General features: G+C 40.4%; 1 protein-coding gene across 8 annotated transcripts in view; it reads left to right on the plus strand.

Moving 5' to 3' along the window:
• Bnc2 (basonuclin zinc finger protein 2) overlaps positions 1-22,949 on the plus strand; it is a 403,030-nt gene that overhangs the window by 107,172 nt on the left and 272,909 nt on the right. For all 8 annotated transcript variants that reach the window (XM_050157442.1, XM_050157444.1, XM_050157439.1 and 5 more), the window contains 2 exons: positions 6,704-6,829; positions 15,989-16,183. In XM_050157442.1, coding sequence (XP_050013399.1) covers positions 6,704-6,829; positions 15,989-16,183 — 321 coding nt within the window. The remainder of the gene's footprint in view (positions 1-6,703; positions 6,830-15,988; positions 16,184-22,949) is intronic.

Raw genomic sequence — 22,949 nt, forward strand, 5'->3', positions numbered from 1 at the left:
GAGAGAGAGAGAGAGAGAGAGAGAGAGAGAGAGAGAGAGAGAGAGAGACAGACAGAGAGACAGACAGAGAGAGACAGAGACAGAGAGAAAGAGAGAGGGAGGGAGGCTGACTCACATTTGTTGAATGCTTATGTTTAGATGTTTAGATACTAGGTAAACCTTTTTTTTTTTTTTTTAAGTTTTTTGAGACAGGGTTTCTCTGTAGTTTTGGAGCCTGTCCTGGCACTAGCTCTTGTAGACCAGGCTGGCCTAGAACTCACAGAGATCCGCCTGCCTCTGCCTCCTGAGTGCTGGGATTAAAGGCGTGCGCCACCACCTCCAGGCCTAGGTAAACCTTTTGTGCTAACACAGTCTTCACAATTCTGTGAATTACTACGATTGAATTTCCACTTTGGAGATGGCAAATTTGGACTAAGTGTTTTGCCAAGGTCACACAAGTAAGTAAAAGCTTCCACAGATAGTCAAACCTGTGTAATCTCATTGCTGGACTTTTGACCACTACACACAGTTGACTCCTTGGGTATAGCTTTTGCATATGCTATATGCATACACATGGAATGTCAGTAACTAGACGTGGGGGTGCTATATGGCAGCAATCGCTGCATCACACGGAGATAGCTATATGATACCAGTCCAGTGCATAGTGACACAGCTCGTGCATGCATGTGCTTGATGTGATACAAAGCACTGAGTACTTCAGACTTCCACACTTTGTGATTTATTTTTTTTAATAAAGCTCAGTGAGATCAGTGTCAGACTTTCAGAAATTCTGTCTTTCTCTTTGCTGCAAGTGAACTAGACTCGCTAAGCTTTGGGTTCAATACCATCCATGTCCAAGGGCAAATACCCTCTTCTCATTGCCATATGTAAACCCCACCCATTGACAGGCTCCAAGTCTTGAGTGATGATCACTTCCTCTGGGCGAGAGCATGAAGAATAAAGTAAATCTAGCAGGAGTAGTAAATCCCCGCAGATGTAGATAAGTGCTGAGGCCAGAGACTGCATCCTCTAGATGCATTAATAGGAGCAGTCATCATAGCACTAGTGGTTGTAGTAGCAAAAATAATACAAAGAAGTTCGTCCTCGTCCATGTTTTCATATCAGCTTTCCAGATGTCTAGGATTTGGGGACGTTTCTTTGAGGAAGTAATGTAGAATCATGTCTCTTGTGTTTGCCCTTTATTTCCACTTCTTTTACCTACCCTCATAAAATTCTTTCCTATAGGAGTAAAGCTCTTAAGATAATGAGGAAGAAAAATGAAAACACTGCGGGGGAAAAAAATGTATGTTTTTCCATTTAGGTTGTTTCCCGGGGGATTTTAGAATAATGCTTTAATACTGTAAGTCTCTTATATTTTGCTCTTCTTAAAAAATATTTTCCCTGTATGTGTTCATTGCACATAGTATTGTGTTGCATAAGCACATTTTAATATATGGATATGGTGTTCATTGACCATATCCTCCACTGCCCTGCTCCCTCCCTTTCCCCTTTAGAGTTTATTCCCTTGATGTGGAATGGGGAGAAGAAAAGAGCCAGTGCCCCTGGCAGTAGTCTTCTTGATAGTCCATATCCATCATACGAGTGGAAAGTACCCAAAATCCCATTTTCAGAACTGTATCTCAGTCTCTGGCTCCTGAAGAAAACCAGTGTGGTTCCAGTGTGGGATGGGAAGGGTGGTTTGCGTTGGCACCGGCCTTGCGGTGCTTGGGGGCTGGAGCGCACACAGCTGTGGGTTACAGATGCTTGCTCTCCAGTATTAATGTGGCCAGCATGTGAAACCATGGCACCGCAGTACTACACAAAGGTCCACGCCTCTTATAGTTTGAGAAATAACTCCCAGCCGAGGAAATCCTTCCTTGAATACATTCCCGAGCAGAAGGTGCTCCCTCAGGATGGCAGAATTCGGCATGAGGGGTCTGGGTGATGCTAGACTGGGCATCAGGGACGGCATCATAGGCGTCTAGGGGCTTGGGAGCTTTAACCAAAAATACGGGACAAAAAAAAAAAAAAGAAATGAAGAAATAAAAGCTCCTTTAAATGTTTGGTCAATGACTTCTGAGTTCCATGCTGCATATGTAGTGCAGGCCTTGTGCAGACTCTCAAGTCATTGTGTCGTTCCTTTGCAATAACAGGTAGAAAGCAGTAGTGGAAGCTGTCATGTGTCCTGAGTCAAGGGACGATAGACATGTTTCTGCCAGTCTTTATTTCCCTGACCCGCCAGGAGGATGGGAGAATCAGGCATGTATATACAAAATAAAAGAAATGAGGGTGGAGTTGGATAGCACACAAAGGTCAATGACCCAAACTCTCTTCAGGCCATGAGAATGTCTTCTTTCTCACTCCAGAAGCCTGCGCTTCCTTCTAACAGGATGCTTGAGAGGCTCTGTCGTCCACCACTGTTAGTGAGAAAGTTTTCTCTTCCAGGTACAATTTCCAGTGGAATGGTTGCGTATAAGTATCCAGAAGTTAGTTTACTGACTCTTATTGCTCTTCTGAGTGTCTCCTAAATAATGTATTAGTCTGATGGATATGTGGCTACCTAACTACGGGGCACGAGAGATGTACTGTTTCTCTAATACACTGGAGGGAGACCTGTTTATAAAGTATTTAGTGTTGGTTTTCTAATGCACTGTTGACAACAGGCAAGCACGGAGCTCAAAGATCAATCTCATTTTGGCCCACAGTATTAATGCTACTTTATAAGCTGTGTGGCGGGTCACTCAGACAGTGGTCCTTCCAGAAAGGACTCTGTTAGGAAGGCTGGTTGTAGTGACCACCAGTGCAGCAGACAAATGTCTTTGTCCATGTCCCTGAGGTGATTCGTTGGTGACTGTAGATACTGGCTGGGTGATAGAACTCATCATTCCCTGGTCTCTAGAGGGATTCTGAACTACAAGTCTACAAGTTCTGCGAATGCAACCCGCACTCACTGGGTGGAGAGTTGACGTGACTTTGGGTTCCATAGGCCTGGAGGTAGGAGTTAGCACGAGGAGAGAACCTCTCAGCTTTCTCTCGTGCTTCCTAAAGAAGCAATATTCTTAGACATCTCCCCCTCCTATCTCACTCAAGTCGCTTAGGCGATATAGTTTAAAGTATTTCAGTATTTTATTTGCTTTGGGGAGTTTCTCAAGCCAGGAGTAGATTATAGCCATTTTTTTTTTTAAAAAAAATGCTCTGTAAATACTTAGAATTGGGATATGACTAAATAAAAATCAAATAATTTGATCTAAAAATCTGTTCTTGGTATTTTATTTTCTTATATGAACTCATCACTATGGGAATGTATGTAATCATTATGGTTTCTAAAGTTCCGTTTCCTACTAGCCTGTGTGTTTTGGAGCAAGGCATTGCTCTCTCCAGTAAGAACCCCTTGCTGGTTTTTAGTATTCTAGTTTTCAAAGTCAAAATTCACAACTCCTAACTACACTGTCTTTTTTTTTTAACTTTAAATTTTAAAAGATAAATTTTTTAAAAATTGTGTGTGTGTATATATGCATACAGGTGTCTACAGAGACCAAGAAAGGGCATCAGCTCAAACAGTCGTGAGCCATCTCATGTGGTACTGAGATCTGAACTCTGTCTCATGCAACAATACATGTTCTTAGCCACTGGGCCATGGCTCTAGCCCTGAGCATTGTTTGAATCAGCTGAGTGGGAAGAGGCTCCTGATGGCTTTCCGCCGAATCGCATTTCTTCTGCTCACTCCTTGTTGGTTCTGATCTTTCCTTGTACCCTGTCCAAGCAGCCCGTTCTTCTCGTCGCTGGTTGTCCTCTGTTTAGTGCTCTTAACTGAGCTCTTAATATTTGCATTTCTTTTTTAAAAAAAATCAAAATATTTATTATTGTTTTCAATAGAATATAATTACATCATTTCTCTCCATTCCCTTTTCTTCCTCCAACAACTTCTATGGCTCCGACCCTCGCTCCTTCTCAAATTCCTGGCCTCATCTTCCTTAATTGTTACAATATGGCAAGGCCTGAGCAGGGACATCGGGAAAAAGTGGAAGAGGGAAATCTCACAGGGTCCCACCCCCAGACAAAAAGCTACAGGCACCTCAGGGATGCTGAGAGAAGTTGTTTTCCCCCAGGAAGAGGCCCCCTAATTGGTCATCCAATACCAACTGGTCAGTCCTGACATCGTGTAATTGCAAGTAACATTGCATAGACTTAGCAGGTTATATTGATATATTTATGCACACAGACACACCCCAATCCCTGCATTTCTTTTGTTTCTGGTTTTTGGTGTTTACAGACAAGGTTTCCCAGTGTCTTCTAGGCTGTCCTGGAAATCACTCGCTCTGTAGAGCAGGCTGCCTTTGAACTCACAGAAATCCAAGTATCTGTGCCTCCCAAGTGGCTGGGATTAAAGGCATGTGCCTCTACCGCCTGACAGTTACCTACATTTCTTAACCATGAAAAATTTCCTGTATCATTCCTTTGGTTTCTGAGGGAAATTTTTTTCTCCCTTCAGGGAACCTTTTCATTTGTGTTCTTATTACATTCTCTCCTAGGACCCTTTATATCATTTTCCCTCTGGCTTAGATCTTCAATATCCTTTTCTCTGCTGACTTTGTCCCCTTTGCTTGCTGTAGACATTTTTTTTAACCTGCTATAGTGGAAAACAAACTGTTTGTTCCTAAATACACTTCTCTAAACCCTGCTAACTTTTCAGGCCACATTTCTCTTACTTTGTTTTCTTTTAAAATGCCTTCAAAGAATATTTTACCATTTCTACCTCTTTGTCTTTACACATTATGTATTTCTGAACTTTTTTATAAAATGTATCATATATACATATTACTATACCGAAACAACTCATATGACCCAGAAATTTATAAGTATAAAATATCTTAAAAAACAAAGTAAACACAACAAAATATTTAGTTACTATATATAAATATATATATGAAATTGTATATTGAACATACATTTACTCAAAGTAACAAATTAATAGCAAATGCATCTGAAGTATTTAGCCATTTATATCACATACTACCAAGTCAAGTATCTTGATCGATAGATCACTCCTATAGTTCTATTTACTACTAAATTTCTATTATTATTCTCTAAGTATTATCTAAAACTCCAACCATCCTTTGCCAATTTATCTTCATAACCACAAAGAACATTGTGTCCATGTTCAATTCCCTTTAATGCCATGTTTACATAGATACATCCAAATCCGGTACTCCAGTATTGGTCTGTTTTCTGAACTTTCTACTGCCTACTTATCTCCGTGATCATCTGTTACCTCAAACTGAGCTTGATTGTCTTGCCCTAAATTATTTCATACATTTCTATAGGGGGTGCTACCAATCAGATCTCTAGTGTCAACATTGGCTCCTGTGACCCATATCCTTTTCAAAAGATTTATTTTTATTTTTAATTATGTGTATTTGTCTGCTTCTGGGGATGGTGAGCACATGAGTGCAGTTGTCTATGGAGGCTAGCAGGAGACATCAGATCCCTTGGAAGTGGAGTTACAGGCAGTTGTGAGCCATCCAACATAGGAACTAACTTGGGTCCTCTACAGGAACAGTGTGTTCTCGTTAATCACAGAACCATCTGTCCAGCCTCCTTGTTATCGGTATCCTATCAGTCATTCTTGCCTCCTTAATTTCATCCTCATGATCTCTTTTGTGTCTTGCATTTCTTCATCAGCTTTATCTGCTAGTAGTTATTTTACCTAGCTTATTATACTAGTTCCCTAACTGATCTCTTATCTTTGTTCTGTTTACATTTAAGGGGTTGTCCTTGCTGCACTGTCTTACAGAATGCTGACAATCACGGGGTGCTGCTGCTGTTGAAGTCTTCTAGTAGACTTGACTGGTGGTGATAGAAACAGAACAGCAACTCAGTGTGGACTGTGGGGTGTTTACCAATAGTTCTGCTGTTTACACATCCTTTCGCTTATTACTGCTTTGTCCAGCATCCTACCTAAGCTCTAGGCAAACTGGATCACTTCTCTAGAGGGATATTGAGAGTCTCTCTGTGCCCAGAACAAAGGCTGCCTTTGCTTGGAGGCTTTCTTTCCCTATATCAGTGGGAAGGCATCCTTCCCTTAATCACACGGTTCTACTGTCCTCTTACCACATTCTCTAGTTATGTAAGGCAATTTTGTGCAAAGCTTCTATTCTATACTAGATCATAAACTCCTTGTGAGCAGGGATTATGTCTTATTTTGGTGTTATTTGGTGTTTCTTACAGCTTCTTGTGTGAAGTTTGGTAAACAATGAGTAAAAAGGTTTACAATGGTTTTCTTTTTATGATTAAGGGAAGAAAATGGAGTAAGTTGAGCTACTGGTTGGGGTGCAGCTTAGTGGTAGAAATTGTATTTGGTAGCCCCAGTTTCAGACATCCTCTCAACTCTTCAGCCCCCCTTTCAAGAAAAGAGACTAAGTGGACTGGTGGAATAGTTTAATGGAGTTTATGCTGGGCACAAGAACCCCTGTACTCAATCCCCGTCTTGTTACCCATCAGTGAATTATTCTGTTATCCTGCCTCATTGTTTATTCTCTCATGGTTCATGTATTTAACTATTGGTTGTTGTAGACCAGAGTGATTGACTCTTTTTAAAGTGTTTGTGTGGCCAGAGGAATGTTACATTTACAGTTTTGAAGATGAAGTGTGTTGAAATGACCGTTTCTGTATGATACTGTCTGCAGACTATATGTAATTTCTTCTTCTTCCAATCTCTCAACAGGCACGCTTTGTGCCCTCCCCACCTCCGAACTGCCTCAGTTACAAAGCAGAGGGCAGGCTTGCTGATCAAGACTGGCAGGCGCATTTCAAGGTCCCATGCTGTGGGGTGGATCCCTCTCAACTTGAGGTATGTTCCTCTTTCTATTTAAGTCACTTGAATATGCTCACATGCTCTGATTGTCCTTTCGAGGTTCCTCCACACAGTTAGTCTTTCTTCCATATATTTACTGTCTCTTGACTTCATGTTAGGAAATGAATATTGTTATTTGCTTCCCAACACTTTTGCTTTTGAAGAAATTATAAGAAGCAGTATTTTTGTGGCAGTTATTTGAATGATTTTGACTGAGATAAACTGTCTTCTGTTTTATTCCCTTTCTTCCCTCCGTTTTGTTTTGTTTTGTTTTGAGACAGGGTTTCTCTGTGTAGCTTTTGGAGCCTGTTCTAGAACTGTCTCTGTAGACCAGGCTGGCCTTGAACTCACAGAGATCCTTCTGTCTCTGCCTCCCCAGTGCTAGAATTAAAGGTGTGTGCCACCACCATCTGCCTTCTTTTTATCTTTTTAACATAGTTCTAGGGCTGATTTCTTATCATCATCTCTGTTTTTTGTAATAGACTTGTTAGTAGTGGTAATCTTTGAGAACTGAAGTATAATCTGTGTGTGTGTAAGATGTATATACATGTTTATACAAGTTCCCAAGTGTGTGTCCAAACTGGTGAGTTTTCACAGGATGAGCATACCCATGACACCAGCTGGATAGGTAGATAAGATGGTTGTGTTTTTTTGTCTTTTTTTTTTTTTTCCTTTGGTTTTTCAAGACAGGGTTTCCCTGTGTAACAGTCCTAGCTGTCCTGAAACTAGCACTTGTAAACCAGGCTGACTTCGAACTCACAGTGATTCACCTGCCTCTGCCTCCTGAGTGCTAGGATTAAAGACATAGTGTACCACCACGGCCTGGCCACATGGTTGTATTTTTAAAAGCTTCCCGTCTGCCCGCTTCCCACTGATGCCCTTCACCAGAGACCCTTACCACCCAGATGCCGTCCACTACCAGTTAATTCTGCCCATTAAGAATTTTTAAATTAGAAAACCAATCTACAGGTTCATTCAAATTTTCTTTGCACCATTGTTTTTCCCTTTAAAGATGTGCTTGTGTCTAAGTGTGTCTGTGTTTGTTTGTGAGTGCATGTGTGTTTGTGCTTATGTTTGTTTCTGAGTGTATATATGTATGTGTCTGTGAGCATATTTGTGTGTGAGAGTGTATATGTGTGTTTGTGTGTGTCTAAAATATTCTTGGAATTTTGACACTTTGTTCTTATAGTTCACTGTTTAAATTTATTTTTTAGGTTTGAGAATTATATGTAGTGTATTATTTTCATTGTATCTTTTTTATGTGTTAACTTTAAAGTGCTGTATTTTTCAAGTAATTGTAAAGTATTGAGCCCACCCTTGTAACGTGGTTTCTTGTGTGCGAGTGAATCTCAATCTTCCTTCCTGACAGTAATTTAAACTATTATTATGACATTTTTACTGGAGCTGCCAGCATCTCAGTCTGCAGTTTTTAGAAGGAAGTAAATAAAAAAATTAATATTGTCTTTACAATCCTGCAACTTTCATGGTCATATGAAAGTAATTCCCCAGTGCGCTTCCCTGCCCCAGCCTGTTGGTTTTGTTTTTGTTTTTCCTTTTTCCTTTTTCCTTTTTTCCTCCTCATATTCATTTAAGGAAAGATACCACTGATTCTTTTAGAAGATTTTCTCCAAAAAGAAACAAAAAAAGCATCGACTGTAGCACGTGGTAGAAAGAAAGCTGTTGTGACTGCGTGTACCCACAAAGAGATTAAAGTCATTTTTCAGTTTTTAGATCAAAACACGGTAGGAAATGTTTGATCTTTTGTAGGCATGAGGCTTGTACCAACCGAAGATGCTTTTTTGAAACATGAACCCTGATTCCAAGGGATTCAGCCATTCCTTGGCATTTTGTAAACTATCTTATCGGCTACACCCTACTCAAATCTTTCAATTTTCATAGTATCAAAGGATTATAGTGTTTGGGTACTTCCTTGAAGTGTGTTATAAAATAGAGCCCCTGATTAGGCTGTCAACAATGCTGTATCTCAGTCCCCGTTAGACAAGTGTCAGCCGGAGCACTGTCTTCCTTTTGGGTGACACTTTTAAGTGATATTTTCCTACGGAGAATCTGAATGCCACTAATTAAGGTGTCTCAAACCTTATATTAAGGGACCTGTGTTCCTTTTCTGGTCACATAAAGGTATTTTTAATACATAAGGTTTTCTCTGTCAGTGCTGGCCACCATTTTTCTTTCGGTACACGGCAGTTATTTCTGTTCTGTGCACTGATGTGGTTGGTGTTCCTGTGAGTTAACATCTCAGTATTTAGTGTCCATAATGGTTTGGCAGAAGAGTAACTAAAAATGAAGGCATATGTGCATATCCTACTTACATATTGGACCATGATCTTGTTCCCTGAAATCTTCATGCCAAAATGTTCTGGCTGAAGCTACTATATGTTGAAGGACCCAACCCAGCTTGTCAAAGCCTTCTGGCAAAGGTATAGTTGTAAATATGGCATAGCAGGTGCACAGGCTCTTGGGGGAGAGAGGTTTGGGGACTGAGACTCCAGTCAAAGATGACAACATGATTTTTTTCTTCTCCTCTCCATAAAGATCCTTAAGTGAATTAGAATTAGCTAATTCATGGACTCTAACCCTAAATTCTTCCCTTAAAGATGTTAGTAGGAAAAGCAATACAGTAGATTCCTATGTTGTTCAGATCATTTACACATGACACTTGCTTACATTCAGTGGATGGAGTGCACAAATCATCTTTTTTATTATTTTTCTTTTCTCTTTGTTTTATTTTTGAGACAATCTCACTATGTAGCTCTTGCATGCTCTGGAACCAGAACAAACTGGCCTCAAATTCCCAGAGATCTGCCTGCCTCTGCCTCCCAAGTGCTGGGATGGAAGGATTGAGCTACCATGTCCCTCTGGTCCATGCATCATCTTTTTAACCTGAATTAAAGACTGCTACCTACATGTTTGGTTCAGTCATCTAACAAATTGAAACAAGAAAAAGAATTGCTAAATAAGCAAATTTTTCCAGGTTCCTTCAGATTTGAACATGGGGATCCACAATTTCCAGATGTTCCTTCTTGAGAATGCTTGTCTGTTGAAACACGGTGTGTCTGTCTTCTCTTCCAGAGATTGTAATGGAGAGAGAGGAATTGGGAGCCAGCAAGAATGTAGGTGTAAATATTAGGTGACTCTTAACTGTGAAGATGGATACCTTTACACTAAAAAAGATGGTTCAGAGAGGCAGACAGATCTCTATGAGTTTGAGTTGAGGCCAGGCTGGGCTAAATGGTGAGTTTCAGACAGCCTATGTAGAAAGACCCTGCCTTTAAAACAAACAAACAAATAAATAAATAAATAAAACCAGCCAAAAAAACAAAAGATGGCTGATCCTAAAAACTACTTTTTACTCTCACTCCTTCCCCTTCCCTACAACATGCACACACCATATCATAGCTATTATTCCTTATGTGTGTGTTGTGTGCTTGTGTGTGTGTGTGTGTGCTTGTGTGCTCACTGTTTTTGTGTTGGATGTTTGATGAGTCAAGGAAAAGCAAACAACATAGATAACTCTGTAATTATAAAGTAAACACAAACATTTGAAATTTGATAAAAATTGAAATTATGATTATTATTACTTTTTTCTATTCTTTTATAGTGAGTGAGAATTTTTACTCCTTAACTTTACATAGAAAATGAAACTTTGCGTGATAAATTGGGCTTCACAAGGGGAAAGGCCGCTGTCAACCTTCTTCCTTGGGAATATGGAAATTTGGGTGGATTATCTGTTCAGAGGAGGTTTCCTTTATTAACTCTCTCTCTCCTTTTTTTCCACTTAAGACATCTGTTAACATTTCACACAGACCAACAGATGTTGCAAAGCAAGTCCCACACTTTGTTCTCAAGAAAAATGACATTTCCTCAACTGCCTGCCCCACCTCTGTGGCTGAGTCCAGACTGCCGCCCCTGCATAATCTGCATATATTAAGTTATGCACCTTAATGTATCAGGAACCCGGGCCTCAGCATTACTCTATATATTAAAGTTGCATTTGATTAGTGCCCAGCTTACATACTGCTTCGAGTTCTGAGAGCAGAAACAGTAACGCTTCCTTTGAGGACAACAGCCTACATTGAGACTGGAGAGCCAGTTAACATTTTTTTTCCTATAAAATAAATGAGTTACAAAAAGCTTGAGTTGTTTTGCCATGAGGAAGTGCTGATTGTCATGCGATGTGGAGCGTCATTTTTATTATTTTGGCAAGAACAGGGACAGTTTTGTCTTGACAAGCCATTAGATGAATACCAGCGTGTGTCACATGAAAAACCACTGATCTTTAACCCAGCTCCGTACTTAACCGAGCTTTGGAAATGAACAGTGAATAAAAGAAGAGCAAAGGCCAGTCCACTGTCATTACAGATGACAGCCTCTGCTAACAGCTGCAGAACTGAACCCAGGGAAGCACAGGTACTGCTCTGTAGGCCATCACGAGTCTGGGGGATGCCGCTTAAATTGTGTACGCACACCATACATTTGTTTTATATTTGCTTAGCATTTACATTGTTGTAGTCACAGCTGTGGGGGGGAAGGCCCTCAAGTGCTTTCTCAGTGTACTTTCTCAGGGCATGAGAGCCTTAGCACAGGGCCATATCCTTACTGATATCCTTATTGTGGCTTCTCTGTTCCCAGCCAGAGTGACTTTAAGAAAGTAGTGAGTTCTAAAGAAACTAAATGTTGAGAAGAAAAGTAAGGCTGGGCATGGGGGAGCACAACTCTAATCCTAGCATAGGGGAGGCAGAGGCTGGCAGATCTCTTGAAGTCCATCTGGTGTACACAGTGAGTTCCAGGCCAGCCAAAGCTACGTAGTGAGACATTGTCTTAAATGTATGCATTCATATATGAACGTATTGTATATATATACTTATATATACACAAATTATTTATCCTTTAAACACACAGACACACCAAACTAGTTCACTCCAAAAGCGCATGCAAACCAGCATTCCTTGCCATGGTCCTTTAGTAACTGTGACTAACTTTTACATCAACATGGAGTTTTTGAGGAAATAGAAGGAAAGGCCCAAATTTACCTCACTTCCCAAATATTGAAAAGATAGCAACATTTTAAACAGCCACTTGTGGGAATTATTGCTTACAGAGCTAACAGGAAAGAACACACTGTCTTACTCTGTTGGTGGAATTGCACTGTGCCTCCCTGTAGTCTTGTTATCCCACACTAACTGAAATGCAAATTCTTTGTTAACTAATTGGATCTCATTGAGGGTACATGCACAGTGTGTAGCTATGTGCAAAAAGGTTTTAAAAAGTAAGAATTTTCTGTAATTACAACTTTTAATTATTATCCAAATTATTGACATATAGTAAAGGTTTAATATATATGCTTGACTTTTTAAAATATTACTTAAAAACATGACTTATGTTATGTTTGATAAGGAACCAGCTAAAAAATTCTAGGAACAAACATTTAATTCTAGCATACATAAACTGAATTTTACTCAAATATTTTTAAATTAAGGTTTAAGATTTAGAATATTGAAGCNATAATGTGGTTTTTTTCTCCCTTTGAACATTTGGAATATTAAAACACCATCAGTCATTTCCAATGCTATTTCCCCTAACCTCATTCAGTGTCCCGGTCTGACATTAGCACTGGAAAATTCATTTAAGAGACTTGTGTGTTTGTGTATTGTTGCTGTGTGTTGTTACGAGGGGGAGCTACTCCTAGTTCCACAGATTCTCCAGGGGCTTGAGGACTAGTTGGTGCACTTCAGGGTTTACAGAGCCCATTTCTCCCTCGCAGCAAATGTGGGGAGAGTCATGTGACCTTTCATGCTTGTGATCCCTTAACCTGAAGTCCATGACTTAGAATCAGGGAAAAAGGAAGCAGTCATTGTGAAAAAGATGTTTATCCCAATTGCCTAGTTGTAAATCACTTAGATAAAGATTATTCCGGAGAGTTATTCTGTAATCTACCTTAGAAGGTACCTTAGTGCCTTGGTTTTGTTGTTTGTTTGGGGCCCGTGTCTTTAAAATTACTCAAGCCTCTCATTGGCTAAAAGACTGAGGATTCATCACTTTCCCTATGGAAATGAATGGCAAGTTCCCATAACAAATTTCAGGAATTTCTAGAGAGGTCAGATTTTCATTTTCTAAAATTTATTAAAAGGATGATAGAAACTTAAAATTTACAAAGCATAACAAATGTTCTGGGTTTGTGCTGTATTATTAATACGTTTATCTATGGTTAACTCTTTGGGTTCTCCTGTGATATTATAACAGAACTTTCACTCTTTCTTAGCTAGTCTTAGGAACTAGTTAAGATTCTGATTGACGAAAATCTATCTGGTAGGTCCAGTACGGTGTAATCGGTGTAATCATGGTATTTGCCTTTTAAATCTTACAAAGCTGTCCTGGTGTTTTTAAGGCGTGGCTGTGCAGGACTAGCGAGGTAACGGTTCTGCTGCTGACTTGTTCAGTTAGACCTTGCAGTCTGCAGACTCGGGGTAGCATTTTGTCAGCGGACTGCTGGCTGGGCAGACCGGATTTGGATGTATTAGCTAGTCAGCCTAATAACCCTGTACAGACTGTATTGATTTTCTAGGAGAGAGTTTATGAACTAAATAAACTTGGGGTTGGTGTCTTAATAAACTGCGTCTCTCAGTCTGTCACATTTAGTTATGGAGCTGTGCAGTTTAGGGGGAAAAAAGGCTAATTCTGTTACAGATTGTTCACAGCAGGGTCTCCAAATTAGCCCTTTGTTTTGTAATGCCACCTTGCTTGGGCTCGAGTGGAGCACATTTCTCAGTTTTGCCCTAATGAGTTGCAACACTGATAATGTGGCTGATGATCTTTCATTGATTTCACTATCACTTGCTTGTCTGGTAATTGATCCGTTGCTGAGCCTCTAGTTAATTATATCGGCTTTGACATGGCCCGGTCCACGGGGAATTTCAAGTCTTGCAGAATAACAGTTTTAATAAAAGAGTCTATTACTGCAGGTGCTTGCTGCTGCATGCCAGTTGATTTTTGTGTTGTAACTGTGTGTGTGTGCACACGTGTGTGTGCGTGCATGCGTGCGTGCGCGTGTGTGTGTATGTGTGTGCTTGTGGTGGGTGGGGGGAAGAAGAGGATCTTGGAACTGAGAGAAAAGGGGTGGGGGCTGGAAAAAAATAGGAAGAGGGAGTGAGGGAGAGTGAAGAATTAGGAGGAAGGACTAGGAGAGAAGGAGAGAGCAGGAGAGGCGAGAGAGAACACACAGGCAGAGCGATACAACAGTGCTTGAGTGGAGAGAGGAGGAAGCTTGCTATTGACAGTGTCCTTAAGCCTCCCACAAATAACAGCCATTAGTGGGAAGGTCAGGAGCTGAGCAGGCAGCTTGACTGAGGCACTGAGTGCCACTTCAGAAATCAAGAGGCTAGCAAATTTTAGAGGGAGTTAAGTGGGTAATAGCAGTAAAGGTACAGTCACCGTTGACAATTGACTCATAGGGGCTTTTCCTGCCCTCCCCTGCAAAAGAATATTTTTATTGACCACAGGTGGACTTAATATATTTTAAGGCAACAATTCTTTGGGTTCTTGTTTGTTTCTTTTCAGATATTGAATTTGCTTCTTTTGAGACTTTTTTGTGCTTAATGGTGGTGAACTGGAGGGAAGTTTAACAGAAAAGCTTTCAGGGATGTCAGTTCTAGAAGGGAAGGCACATTTGTGTCAACATAGCGTGCGTTTTCTCATCTTTTCTCATTGTCCACTAATGACACGGGGCTGCCATGGAAGCGCTTTTCTGTTCCTTTTGTTGTTTCTGAGAGGAAGGTTTATTGTTATTCTTTAGTTAAGAAGGAGCAAGCAGAGTGGTGCATTTGTCCTCAGTATTTGTAAGTGGCTCAAGATTAATGTTCCTTACATTTTAAGTTTAGGAAAGATGGCTTTTTCCTGCTGACTACTTTTATGAGACGGCATGAATTCAGCTCTCCATTTTGAAGTTACAGTGTTTGTGTACAGTGGATTTTGCTCAGTTCTGCTTTTCCACAAATAAGGTGGATAAATATTATCTAATAAATAGATGTTTTATTTTAAAACTGGTTTAATTAAAATATGACCTCCTATCAAGGTTATATTTCATCAGGCAGGGAAACAGAATTTTCTATAGAGATCCTGAATGAAAAATGGAGTTTTTATATGCATTACTTTTTGCCTGAAATAGGACAGGGTTTTTTTTTTGTCATCTTTTTGCCTTTTTTATGATTTAAAAGGATGTTGTAGATGCTTTACCCGAGAACTTTAACAAAGGAATTTTATTCTGCTTGTGAGCCTTAAGAAAAGGTATTCATTTTCCTCTTTTGCATTCAGCTTCTCCTTACTTAACCTTCAGTTTGGTAGTTAATGGCCTGGGATGCTAGATAAGAAGTGATACATATTTATTTTTGCATATGCTTATTGCGCATCTTCCATGTTGAACTAGTAGGTTTACTTGTTCACCCTTTAGAATAGAAGGTCAAATTTCTACATTATTTTCTCTGTGAGCTTATAAGTGGTTATAAATAGCTCAGCATGTATGTGTGACTTGTGGCAGCTAATATTTAGACAACAACTGAGCAAACTTCATGTTCTACTCCAGATAACTACTTGCTTGCAATGTAATTAAAAATATTTAAGTCTCACAGTTTTACAAGTGTTAAAGCAAAGAACATGTTATAGCGGAAAGCATTGTTGGGGAAAATTCCCAGGGAAGGGCCCTGTCTTCCCCTGGCCTTGTGGACAATGACTGTTGCATTGCTTGGAGTATGCATGAGTGTGTATCTGTCTGTGTATCTGGAGAGAGGTTACTACAGGGTGTCATTTGGTGTCTGACTGTGGAACAGTGCAGTTGACTCCTAGCTCTGCTATCCAATGACATGCAGTGGCTGCGGGTTTGAAGCTGATGGTTGGGTCTCCAGTGCTGCCTGCACACCTGACAGGCAGCTGTTAAACCGAGCAAAGGCAAGCTCGGGGAGTCACAATCTATGCATAAATGATAGGGATATCTGTGCAGAAGGTGCGAAGGAAGCTCTGACCCCCCTCCCTCCCCCAGATCTCCCCCTTCCCAAATGAAATGCACAGTTCAGGCAGCTTCTTAACTACACTATACTCCTGCTGCTGGCTGCCAAGAAGCTCAAAAAATCCACCTTCACTTTTCAGTCAGAAGAGGCAGAAGTGGATGTGAGAGACACCCAGAGAGACAGAGAGCCAAAGAGGGCGAGAGACTTGACTTTAAGAGACTCCTGTCCTGACAACTCCATGCAGTTCGGAACCAGAGCGACTGCGGCTGAACCAGGGTTCATGGGGACATGGCAAAACGCTGATACTAACCTCCTGTTCAGAATGTCCCAACAGGTAAGTTACTTTCAATTTTTTTTCTTTAACAAAACCTCGAGTTATGTGTCCTTTTCTTCCTGCTACTTTTCTTTCTAAATGTTTTTGAAATTCAAAAAGATACATTTTTTTTTTCATAACTCTGTTACTGGAATGTGCAGTTACTTCATGGCTTCCCCAAGGGCTCCTTAAGGAAAGGGGGGGAAAGGACATTGAAGTTAGAGAAAGCAAAGGCATTTGTTGCAAAGTTTCAGTGTGCAGCCTGGGTCTTACGAATCCTTAATTTATTTCTTTGTTTCCCGTTAAAAAGAGAAAAGGCTACTACTCAACAGAGGTATCTTTCTGACTGTGTGAAAGACTTGGCCAAAGTGTCCGCCGTCTCTAAGTAGGTCTTGCGGCTGAACAGTCCTAAAAACGCGGGCCGCTCACAGCAGCGGGGCTGGCTTCTGGTGTCTGGAGCAGCTGGCCTCGGAGCTGAGCGAGGCTCGGCAGGCTTCCTTGCCGGCCGGCCAGCGGGGTCAGCCCGAAGGGCGGGCGGCAGGCTGCACGCCCTCCCGCTCGCTGCTGGCGGCCTCCGGTCAGGTCCGCTCTCGGTGGTGGCTGCTCTCTACCCGCGCTCCCTTGACCGGGCGCGGCGCAGTCGGTCCGCTCGGCTCGCCACCCGCCCGCCGCCCTCCGCTGTGCACTCACACTCGGCGCGGCCCCTGCGTCCTCCCAGAGCCGCTCCTGCTCCTCCAGCCGCCCGAGGCAGCTCGGTTTCTGCCCTGCCGGGAGAGCCTCCTGGAGAGCGCCAGGCCCGCGGACGGATAATTAATCACCCGCGGCCGCCCGTACCAAGCGCTCGGTAATTCGCGCCCTGCGCGCCGGGCTCCTCTTGCACAATTGCTGGCTCTGCGGCTCCGCGGGGGAGCGAGGGTAAGAGGAAGCGAAGGGGAAACAACCCAGAAACTTTCCTCTTGGACTGTGCTCAAGTGAGGGAGGGAAGTTCCCTGGTGCCTCCCTCCTAGACACGTCTTGCTTTTCAGAAGCCTACACCAAACCCATACAAAGCAGGAGTTAGTTTATCATCCACGTAGCACCAAAGTAGTACTGACAAATACACTGAGATGTTAAATAGCTGGCGGTTGTTTAAAGATGGGTTATTGCCCCTCGCGTTTAAAAAATACTGCAACTGCTTTTTAATAGACCTCTCTTGTATGTGAGAGTTCGCGGAAATTGAATACTTTGGGATACATTTTAAAATGTTTGGCAATGGAGTAACGAAAACCGTTTGCAAGGCTGTAAACCGTCACAAGTTTAGAAATAACATTTGCCATAGAGCTGGGCTCTTGTAAGGTTTAATTGGTAAACTGTTTTATCAACCAGTTTTAGATAGGAGGAATGTATTTGAGTAAGGTGTATTTTGACATCCTGTAGAGGGACCCTGATAACTGCTGATACAGTAAGCTGAGATTTAAATGCAATCAACATAAAACCAGGAAGCAACTCTTTATGTAGAATCTCATTCTTTTGCGTGAAAAGTTCAGTCCTGGTCTAACGGAGACGCTGCTCCTTGTCATTGCAGGGTGCTTTGCGAGGTGTTTTTCTGAAGCCCTTCTCTGTCTGGGTAGCTCTCCTGTGTTTTCACTAACCTCAGAACCTAATAGCTTGTGCCCCACTTTTAAATTTAAGAGATCACCATCAGGGTTTTTCTTGGGTTAGTGGAGTGTATATGCACATGCATGCTTTGAAAGGTTAGATTGCTTTAGTTTTTCCCCTCTAGTGAAAAAAGAGTTAATAAAACAGAGATAATGATCAATTGATAAATGGCTATTGAACCACATAGATGGTGTTAGATTGCTTCTTTGGCATGAGCCCATTTCTAAATAAATTTGCATCTAAGGAGACTTTTAAGTGGTGAAAACATTTAAGATTAAAAAAAATAAAAGCAAATTATATGAAAAAATAGGTCAGAATTGTGAAAACAGTTTAAATTTCTCATAGAGGAATTTCTATGACCAGCCTATCATGCTGTTTTCTGTGCAGCTGTTTGTGGGGATACAAAGGTCTGTTTTGTGTGTACCTGTATGAATGCATGTGTATAGTGAATATCAGTGACTTGAGGAGAATAAATATATAGGGTAGGCATTTATGCTTAATGATACCTATTAAATAGAATACTACAACAAAGGATGAAAATCACAGTTTTTAAAAATGCTATCAAACTGTTTTCCTGTAGTTCCTTTTTTATTTTGTTGTTGTTGTTTTGATGTAGTTGGTGATACATAGCCTTCCAGTTACTTTCACGGTCACTAAATATTTACCTTCTGTGCAGTTTGGAAGTCATGTAAAAGGGGGCGTGAGTTTACACATGTGTATGTGTTTTTCTTTCTTTTTCAAGATTGTGTAAGCTTAAATTCAAACTCTGTGTAAATATAAAAGCCTATGTTGTGCATGTTTAATATGTTTGTTTTCCTTATGTATAGTTCATCAGCAGTGCTGGTTCAGCGAGGTGTGTGTGTGTATGTGTGTGTGTGTGTGTGTGTGTGTGTGTGTGTGAAACACTTCCTGAAATGTTATCTCTTAAAGCCAGCAATTTTGAGAGATAATATTTTCAATACCCACATTAAGCCAACTTTTGCTAAAGATAAAAGTTTTTCCAATTTAATCAAATATGCAGAATTCCATATATCTAATTTTTTGGAACAGAAAAGGTACTTTAGATGATTATTTTAATTTTTAACTTAAGATTTATCTCATGAAATGAATAAGATCTATTAGATGCAGTTTTTCACAGCTTTCTGTAATAGGATAAAAACTAATATTCCATTGACTACTTGGTTAAGCATTGGACAAGACTGACCAGTAGAGCCAGGGTAAGATGGGTCAAGACGGACTTGTAGAGAGCTTACCACGTATGGTGCTTAGCTACAGAGAACGTATGCTTGGTGTGTCTGCTGAGTATTGGCGTGTAATAATCTAAGTCTGTGTCTTCTAAAGGTAAGCTAGGAAGCTGAGCACTCCTTACCTTGTAGCTCACCTGAATGAAGTCAGATGTCCTGAAATGTAAATCTTCCCTGCTATCTAATATTAACAAATGATTTAATGATCCAAAGGCTCAGACTTGGTGGGATTAAATATGTTCCCCGTAAAGCTTTAGATATGGCTTCTTGACTTCATTTGCCTATCTTGCATTATTTTCTCTAACACCGAAGTATATATTTGTTTTTGAGAAAAAGAATATTTTCTTTGTAGGCAGATATTTGAGAACCTTGGAAGGTGTAGATGTTGACATTTGTAACTGGGAGCTCTGGATTCAGCTTTATCAGTAACAAATCGATAATATCCAAAACCCATTTCCTCTTTCTCCTTACCTTCTATCGTCCCAGGTCTCAGTTTGCTCAGTATAGATTGATAAGGTATTGTTAAAAAGAAAAAGTGGGGGGATGGTAGTGGAGAGAGGAACTTGTTTTTGGAAATTTTATTTTTAAATCAAACTTTGAAAGGTTATTTTTCTACTTATTTGTGTATTTGAGAAAGTAGCAAATAAAATCCTTATAACTTCCCTCAGGAGAAGGTATAGTTTGATCCATCTGAAGTCCCTTTAGGAAATGACACTGTGCAGGCAGACGGTGATAGTGCACTTTTCACATATTAGCAGAGGTGTTTATGTCTTTTATTGTTACGGAGGTATACTTAACCTGTTTCAAATAAAATGCAGATCCCCAAGCAAAGCCTCTTTTCAGAGGCGAGTGAGATCCTGAGTTAGATTTACAAATGACTCTGCGCATCATTATGTAGTAATTTAGGATTCACCCAATGATGTAACAAAATTAACAACATAATTTCATTGTGAAACTGTGTCTTATTAAAGAACAACTGTCTGACATTCTCTTACAGTTGCTCTATTTAACTTCATGCAAATATTATTAGTAGTGACATTTTTCTATTGTGCATTAGATTCTCTCATTAGCACGATGTGTTAGCTATCACCAGAGAAATCATCTCTTAGGTAGGTGAGGGACAAGATCGAGAAGGCTAAAAATTAAATCAGCAATTTACGTTAATGCCAGACCATCTACTCACCAGAGATAGGGCAGAGTAAACTTTTTGACTCGTATAAAATCTAGAACGTTTCTGAGAAATTATTTTAAAATATATAAGAACTATATAATAACATTCTTGGAATCCATTTACAACAGTGCTTTCCATGAGTTTTTATTCTAGTAGTCCTTGCCTTTTTCAAGTCTTCAGGACAAACACAGAGCCAGTCTTAGGATTTGTATTTAAAATGAAAACAATGTAATTATTTTCTCTCTTCCTAACCCTCCAAAATAATTTGAAAATTTAGTCTCTAACAATTTAAAGATTTATCTACAGTATTTCTTGGAAGTCAGATATCTAAATGATGTGTTGTGGTTTGATTCTTCTTTATAGTTCATGTGATATATTTTATTCTAAAGCTTTTCCCTCAAAAATATTCATCTTTTTCACATAAGATGAATAATCTTATTTAATCAGAGCCATGAGTAAAACAGTTGATAGTTAATGATCTTTGAAAATGACTTTTATTGCCAGGCAGCATCCATTCCTAGGTTTTTCTCTCTATTTTCTATTTCTTCCTTTTTAAACTTTTCTTTTTTTTTAATTGGTGTCTTTCAGGAATCATGTTAAAAAAGGAGTTAATTGACAAAAATCACCCTTATGCTAAAATAAGTGTTTATATTGGGTGGCAAATAGTTTTAGCTTGTTGAATCAGCATGATGCTAGCCCTGTGTCAGTTCCTCCTCTAATCTGAGGTAATGTGCTTTATTTTGAAATTTTGATAATAGGTACATATTGAAATGTAACCCTTAGCATTCATTTTAATATTATGGCATGCAAATAGGAATATTTGTATAATTGTCACAGTAGTATTGAAATGGAAATTGTAGCAAAGATGCAAAGTACCTGTGTTTCAGCCTTTACCTTCAAGTCTGTGTTAGCATGCAGACTTCTTTTAGCAGGAATTGTGTAATGTGTAATGAAACGGGAATGTAGGAGGCCGTGTACATAAGCTGTTCTGTGTGTCTCTGTAACAAAGCACAAGTATATTCTCAGATATGTAGACACATGTATTAAGTCATTCACAAATTCAAGCTTATTTCCAGCATGTGTCACTTAACATGAATTTGAGCATATTTCGAAATTATTTTTTCAACTTTCTGTTATCTTTAAATAAGTAACTTATATCATTTGTAAAGCCTTTTTCTAAGGTGAGTCAAGTAGCTGCAATTGAAAACTAAGTCTGTAAAGAGTGGATGTCTACACTTGTGGGCATTTTTAGTATTTATATTTCTAAGTGTATCTTCATATTCACGGATAGGTACAATTGTTCGTAGCTTTATAGAAATTGTGGAATGTAGCAGGATAGACTAAGGCTTCCACTGCAACCTAGCTTCCTGCTACTGTGTCTGGAATAAAGGCCATGAAATTCCTCCCTTACATATTAGGTGCTGAGCAAGGCATCTCTGGGAAGTTGGGGCAAAAGTGAATGGGCCACAGCCAAGGCAGGGTTGCAGGGATTCCAGTGATAGTGAAAGCATTCAAGTTTGCCAGGTCGCTGTGACACGGGAGCTGATTCCAAAGGAACAGTCCGTTACAGATAGTGAGATGGCGTCACAGACTTCAGTGAAAAACAAACATCTAGTGTTTCTCTTCCCTTCCTTGTACATGGCACACACTTATTTAAAGGGAGACATAGAGGGCAATGCTGTGGTCAGTCTTCAAGGCTTGGAGAGTTTATTTCTCAGAAGCCCGTGTAGGTAATGCTTGTGTACAGCTAACTTGGTAATATGGGAAAAGGAGAATAGACTGGAATTTGCTTTCTCTTGTATTCCTGAGTGAACTGCAGTGTTTAAATTGTTTCAGGTGGGAACCCCTTCACCCCCAGAGTGTAACATAGAACATGTGGCAGCAGGGAGCACAGTGAATCATGGGAAGCCCTTTTCAGTGAGAGTCATTTTCTCTAGAAGTCACTGTTTGTTGCTGAAAGAACATGGAGTACAATGGTCCCAGGGGTTCTTTCCGTGGAAGGTTGGAGCTTGGTGTGACGGGTGTGGACGCATGAATTCTGCTCCATGTGCAGACCTGCTTGTGCCTTTCATGGTAGACATTTGCCGATCACTAACCACTGTTCTCTAGGCTTTGGCTAGAGAAGTGTTTGGGGTCGTAGGGAATGATTGATGTCACCCACATCTGCCAGAGCTGATGCCATTCTTATTTCCAGAAGAGCAGCTGGCGTCCACATTTTGCTAGGTGCCCTTTATGCACTGAAGCACCTGGGAATCAGAGGCAAAGGGGTCTCAAATACCCTTTCAAGGAACTCTGGCTTCCAGTAAGCTTAAGAAAAATAAAGGAGGGGGGTGAAATAGCAACAACAGCCTTGAGATCCTGTTGGATAAACAAAATAAGGAGCAGACGGAGTTTCCTGTAGATGATAAACTAGTAAGACACAGAGAAAATAGGATGAAAAATTATCCTGGAGAGAATAAAGAATATGTGCCAATGACATCACTGAGATGGAGCTTGGGGCTGTGGCTCCAGCCCACATTTCCCCCCTGAGCCTGACCTGTACAGTGTCTCCCTCTCCAGGCTTAGAAGCCAGTTCAGAGAATAGGAAAAATAAAAGTATTGATTCTTTTTTAATTTGTACCTTCCCTGTAGGAAGCCTCACAAATTTCACTGTGTATAGTCAACCCTCCGGTGAAACACTTATGACCAGAGCTGACTTGGGTGAGGACAGGGCAGTGTCATCTTGTTGGGGCAC

Source organism: Alexandromys fortis, unplaced genomic scaffold (genome assembly GCF_014885135.2).
Source record: "Alexandromys fortis isolate MF-2015 unplaced genomic scaffold, M_Fortis_MF-2015_v1.1 scaffold_64, whole genome shotgun sequence".
NCBI lineage: Eukaryota > Metazoa > Chordata > Mammalia > Rodentia > Cricetidae > Alexandromys > Alexandromys fortis.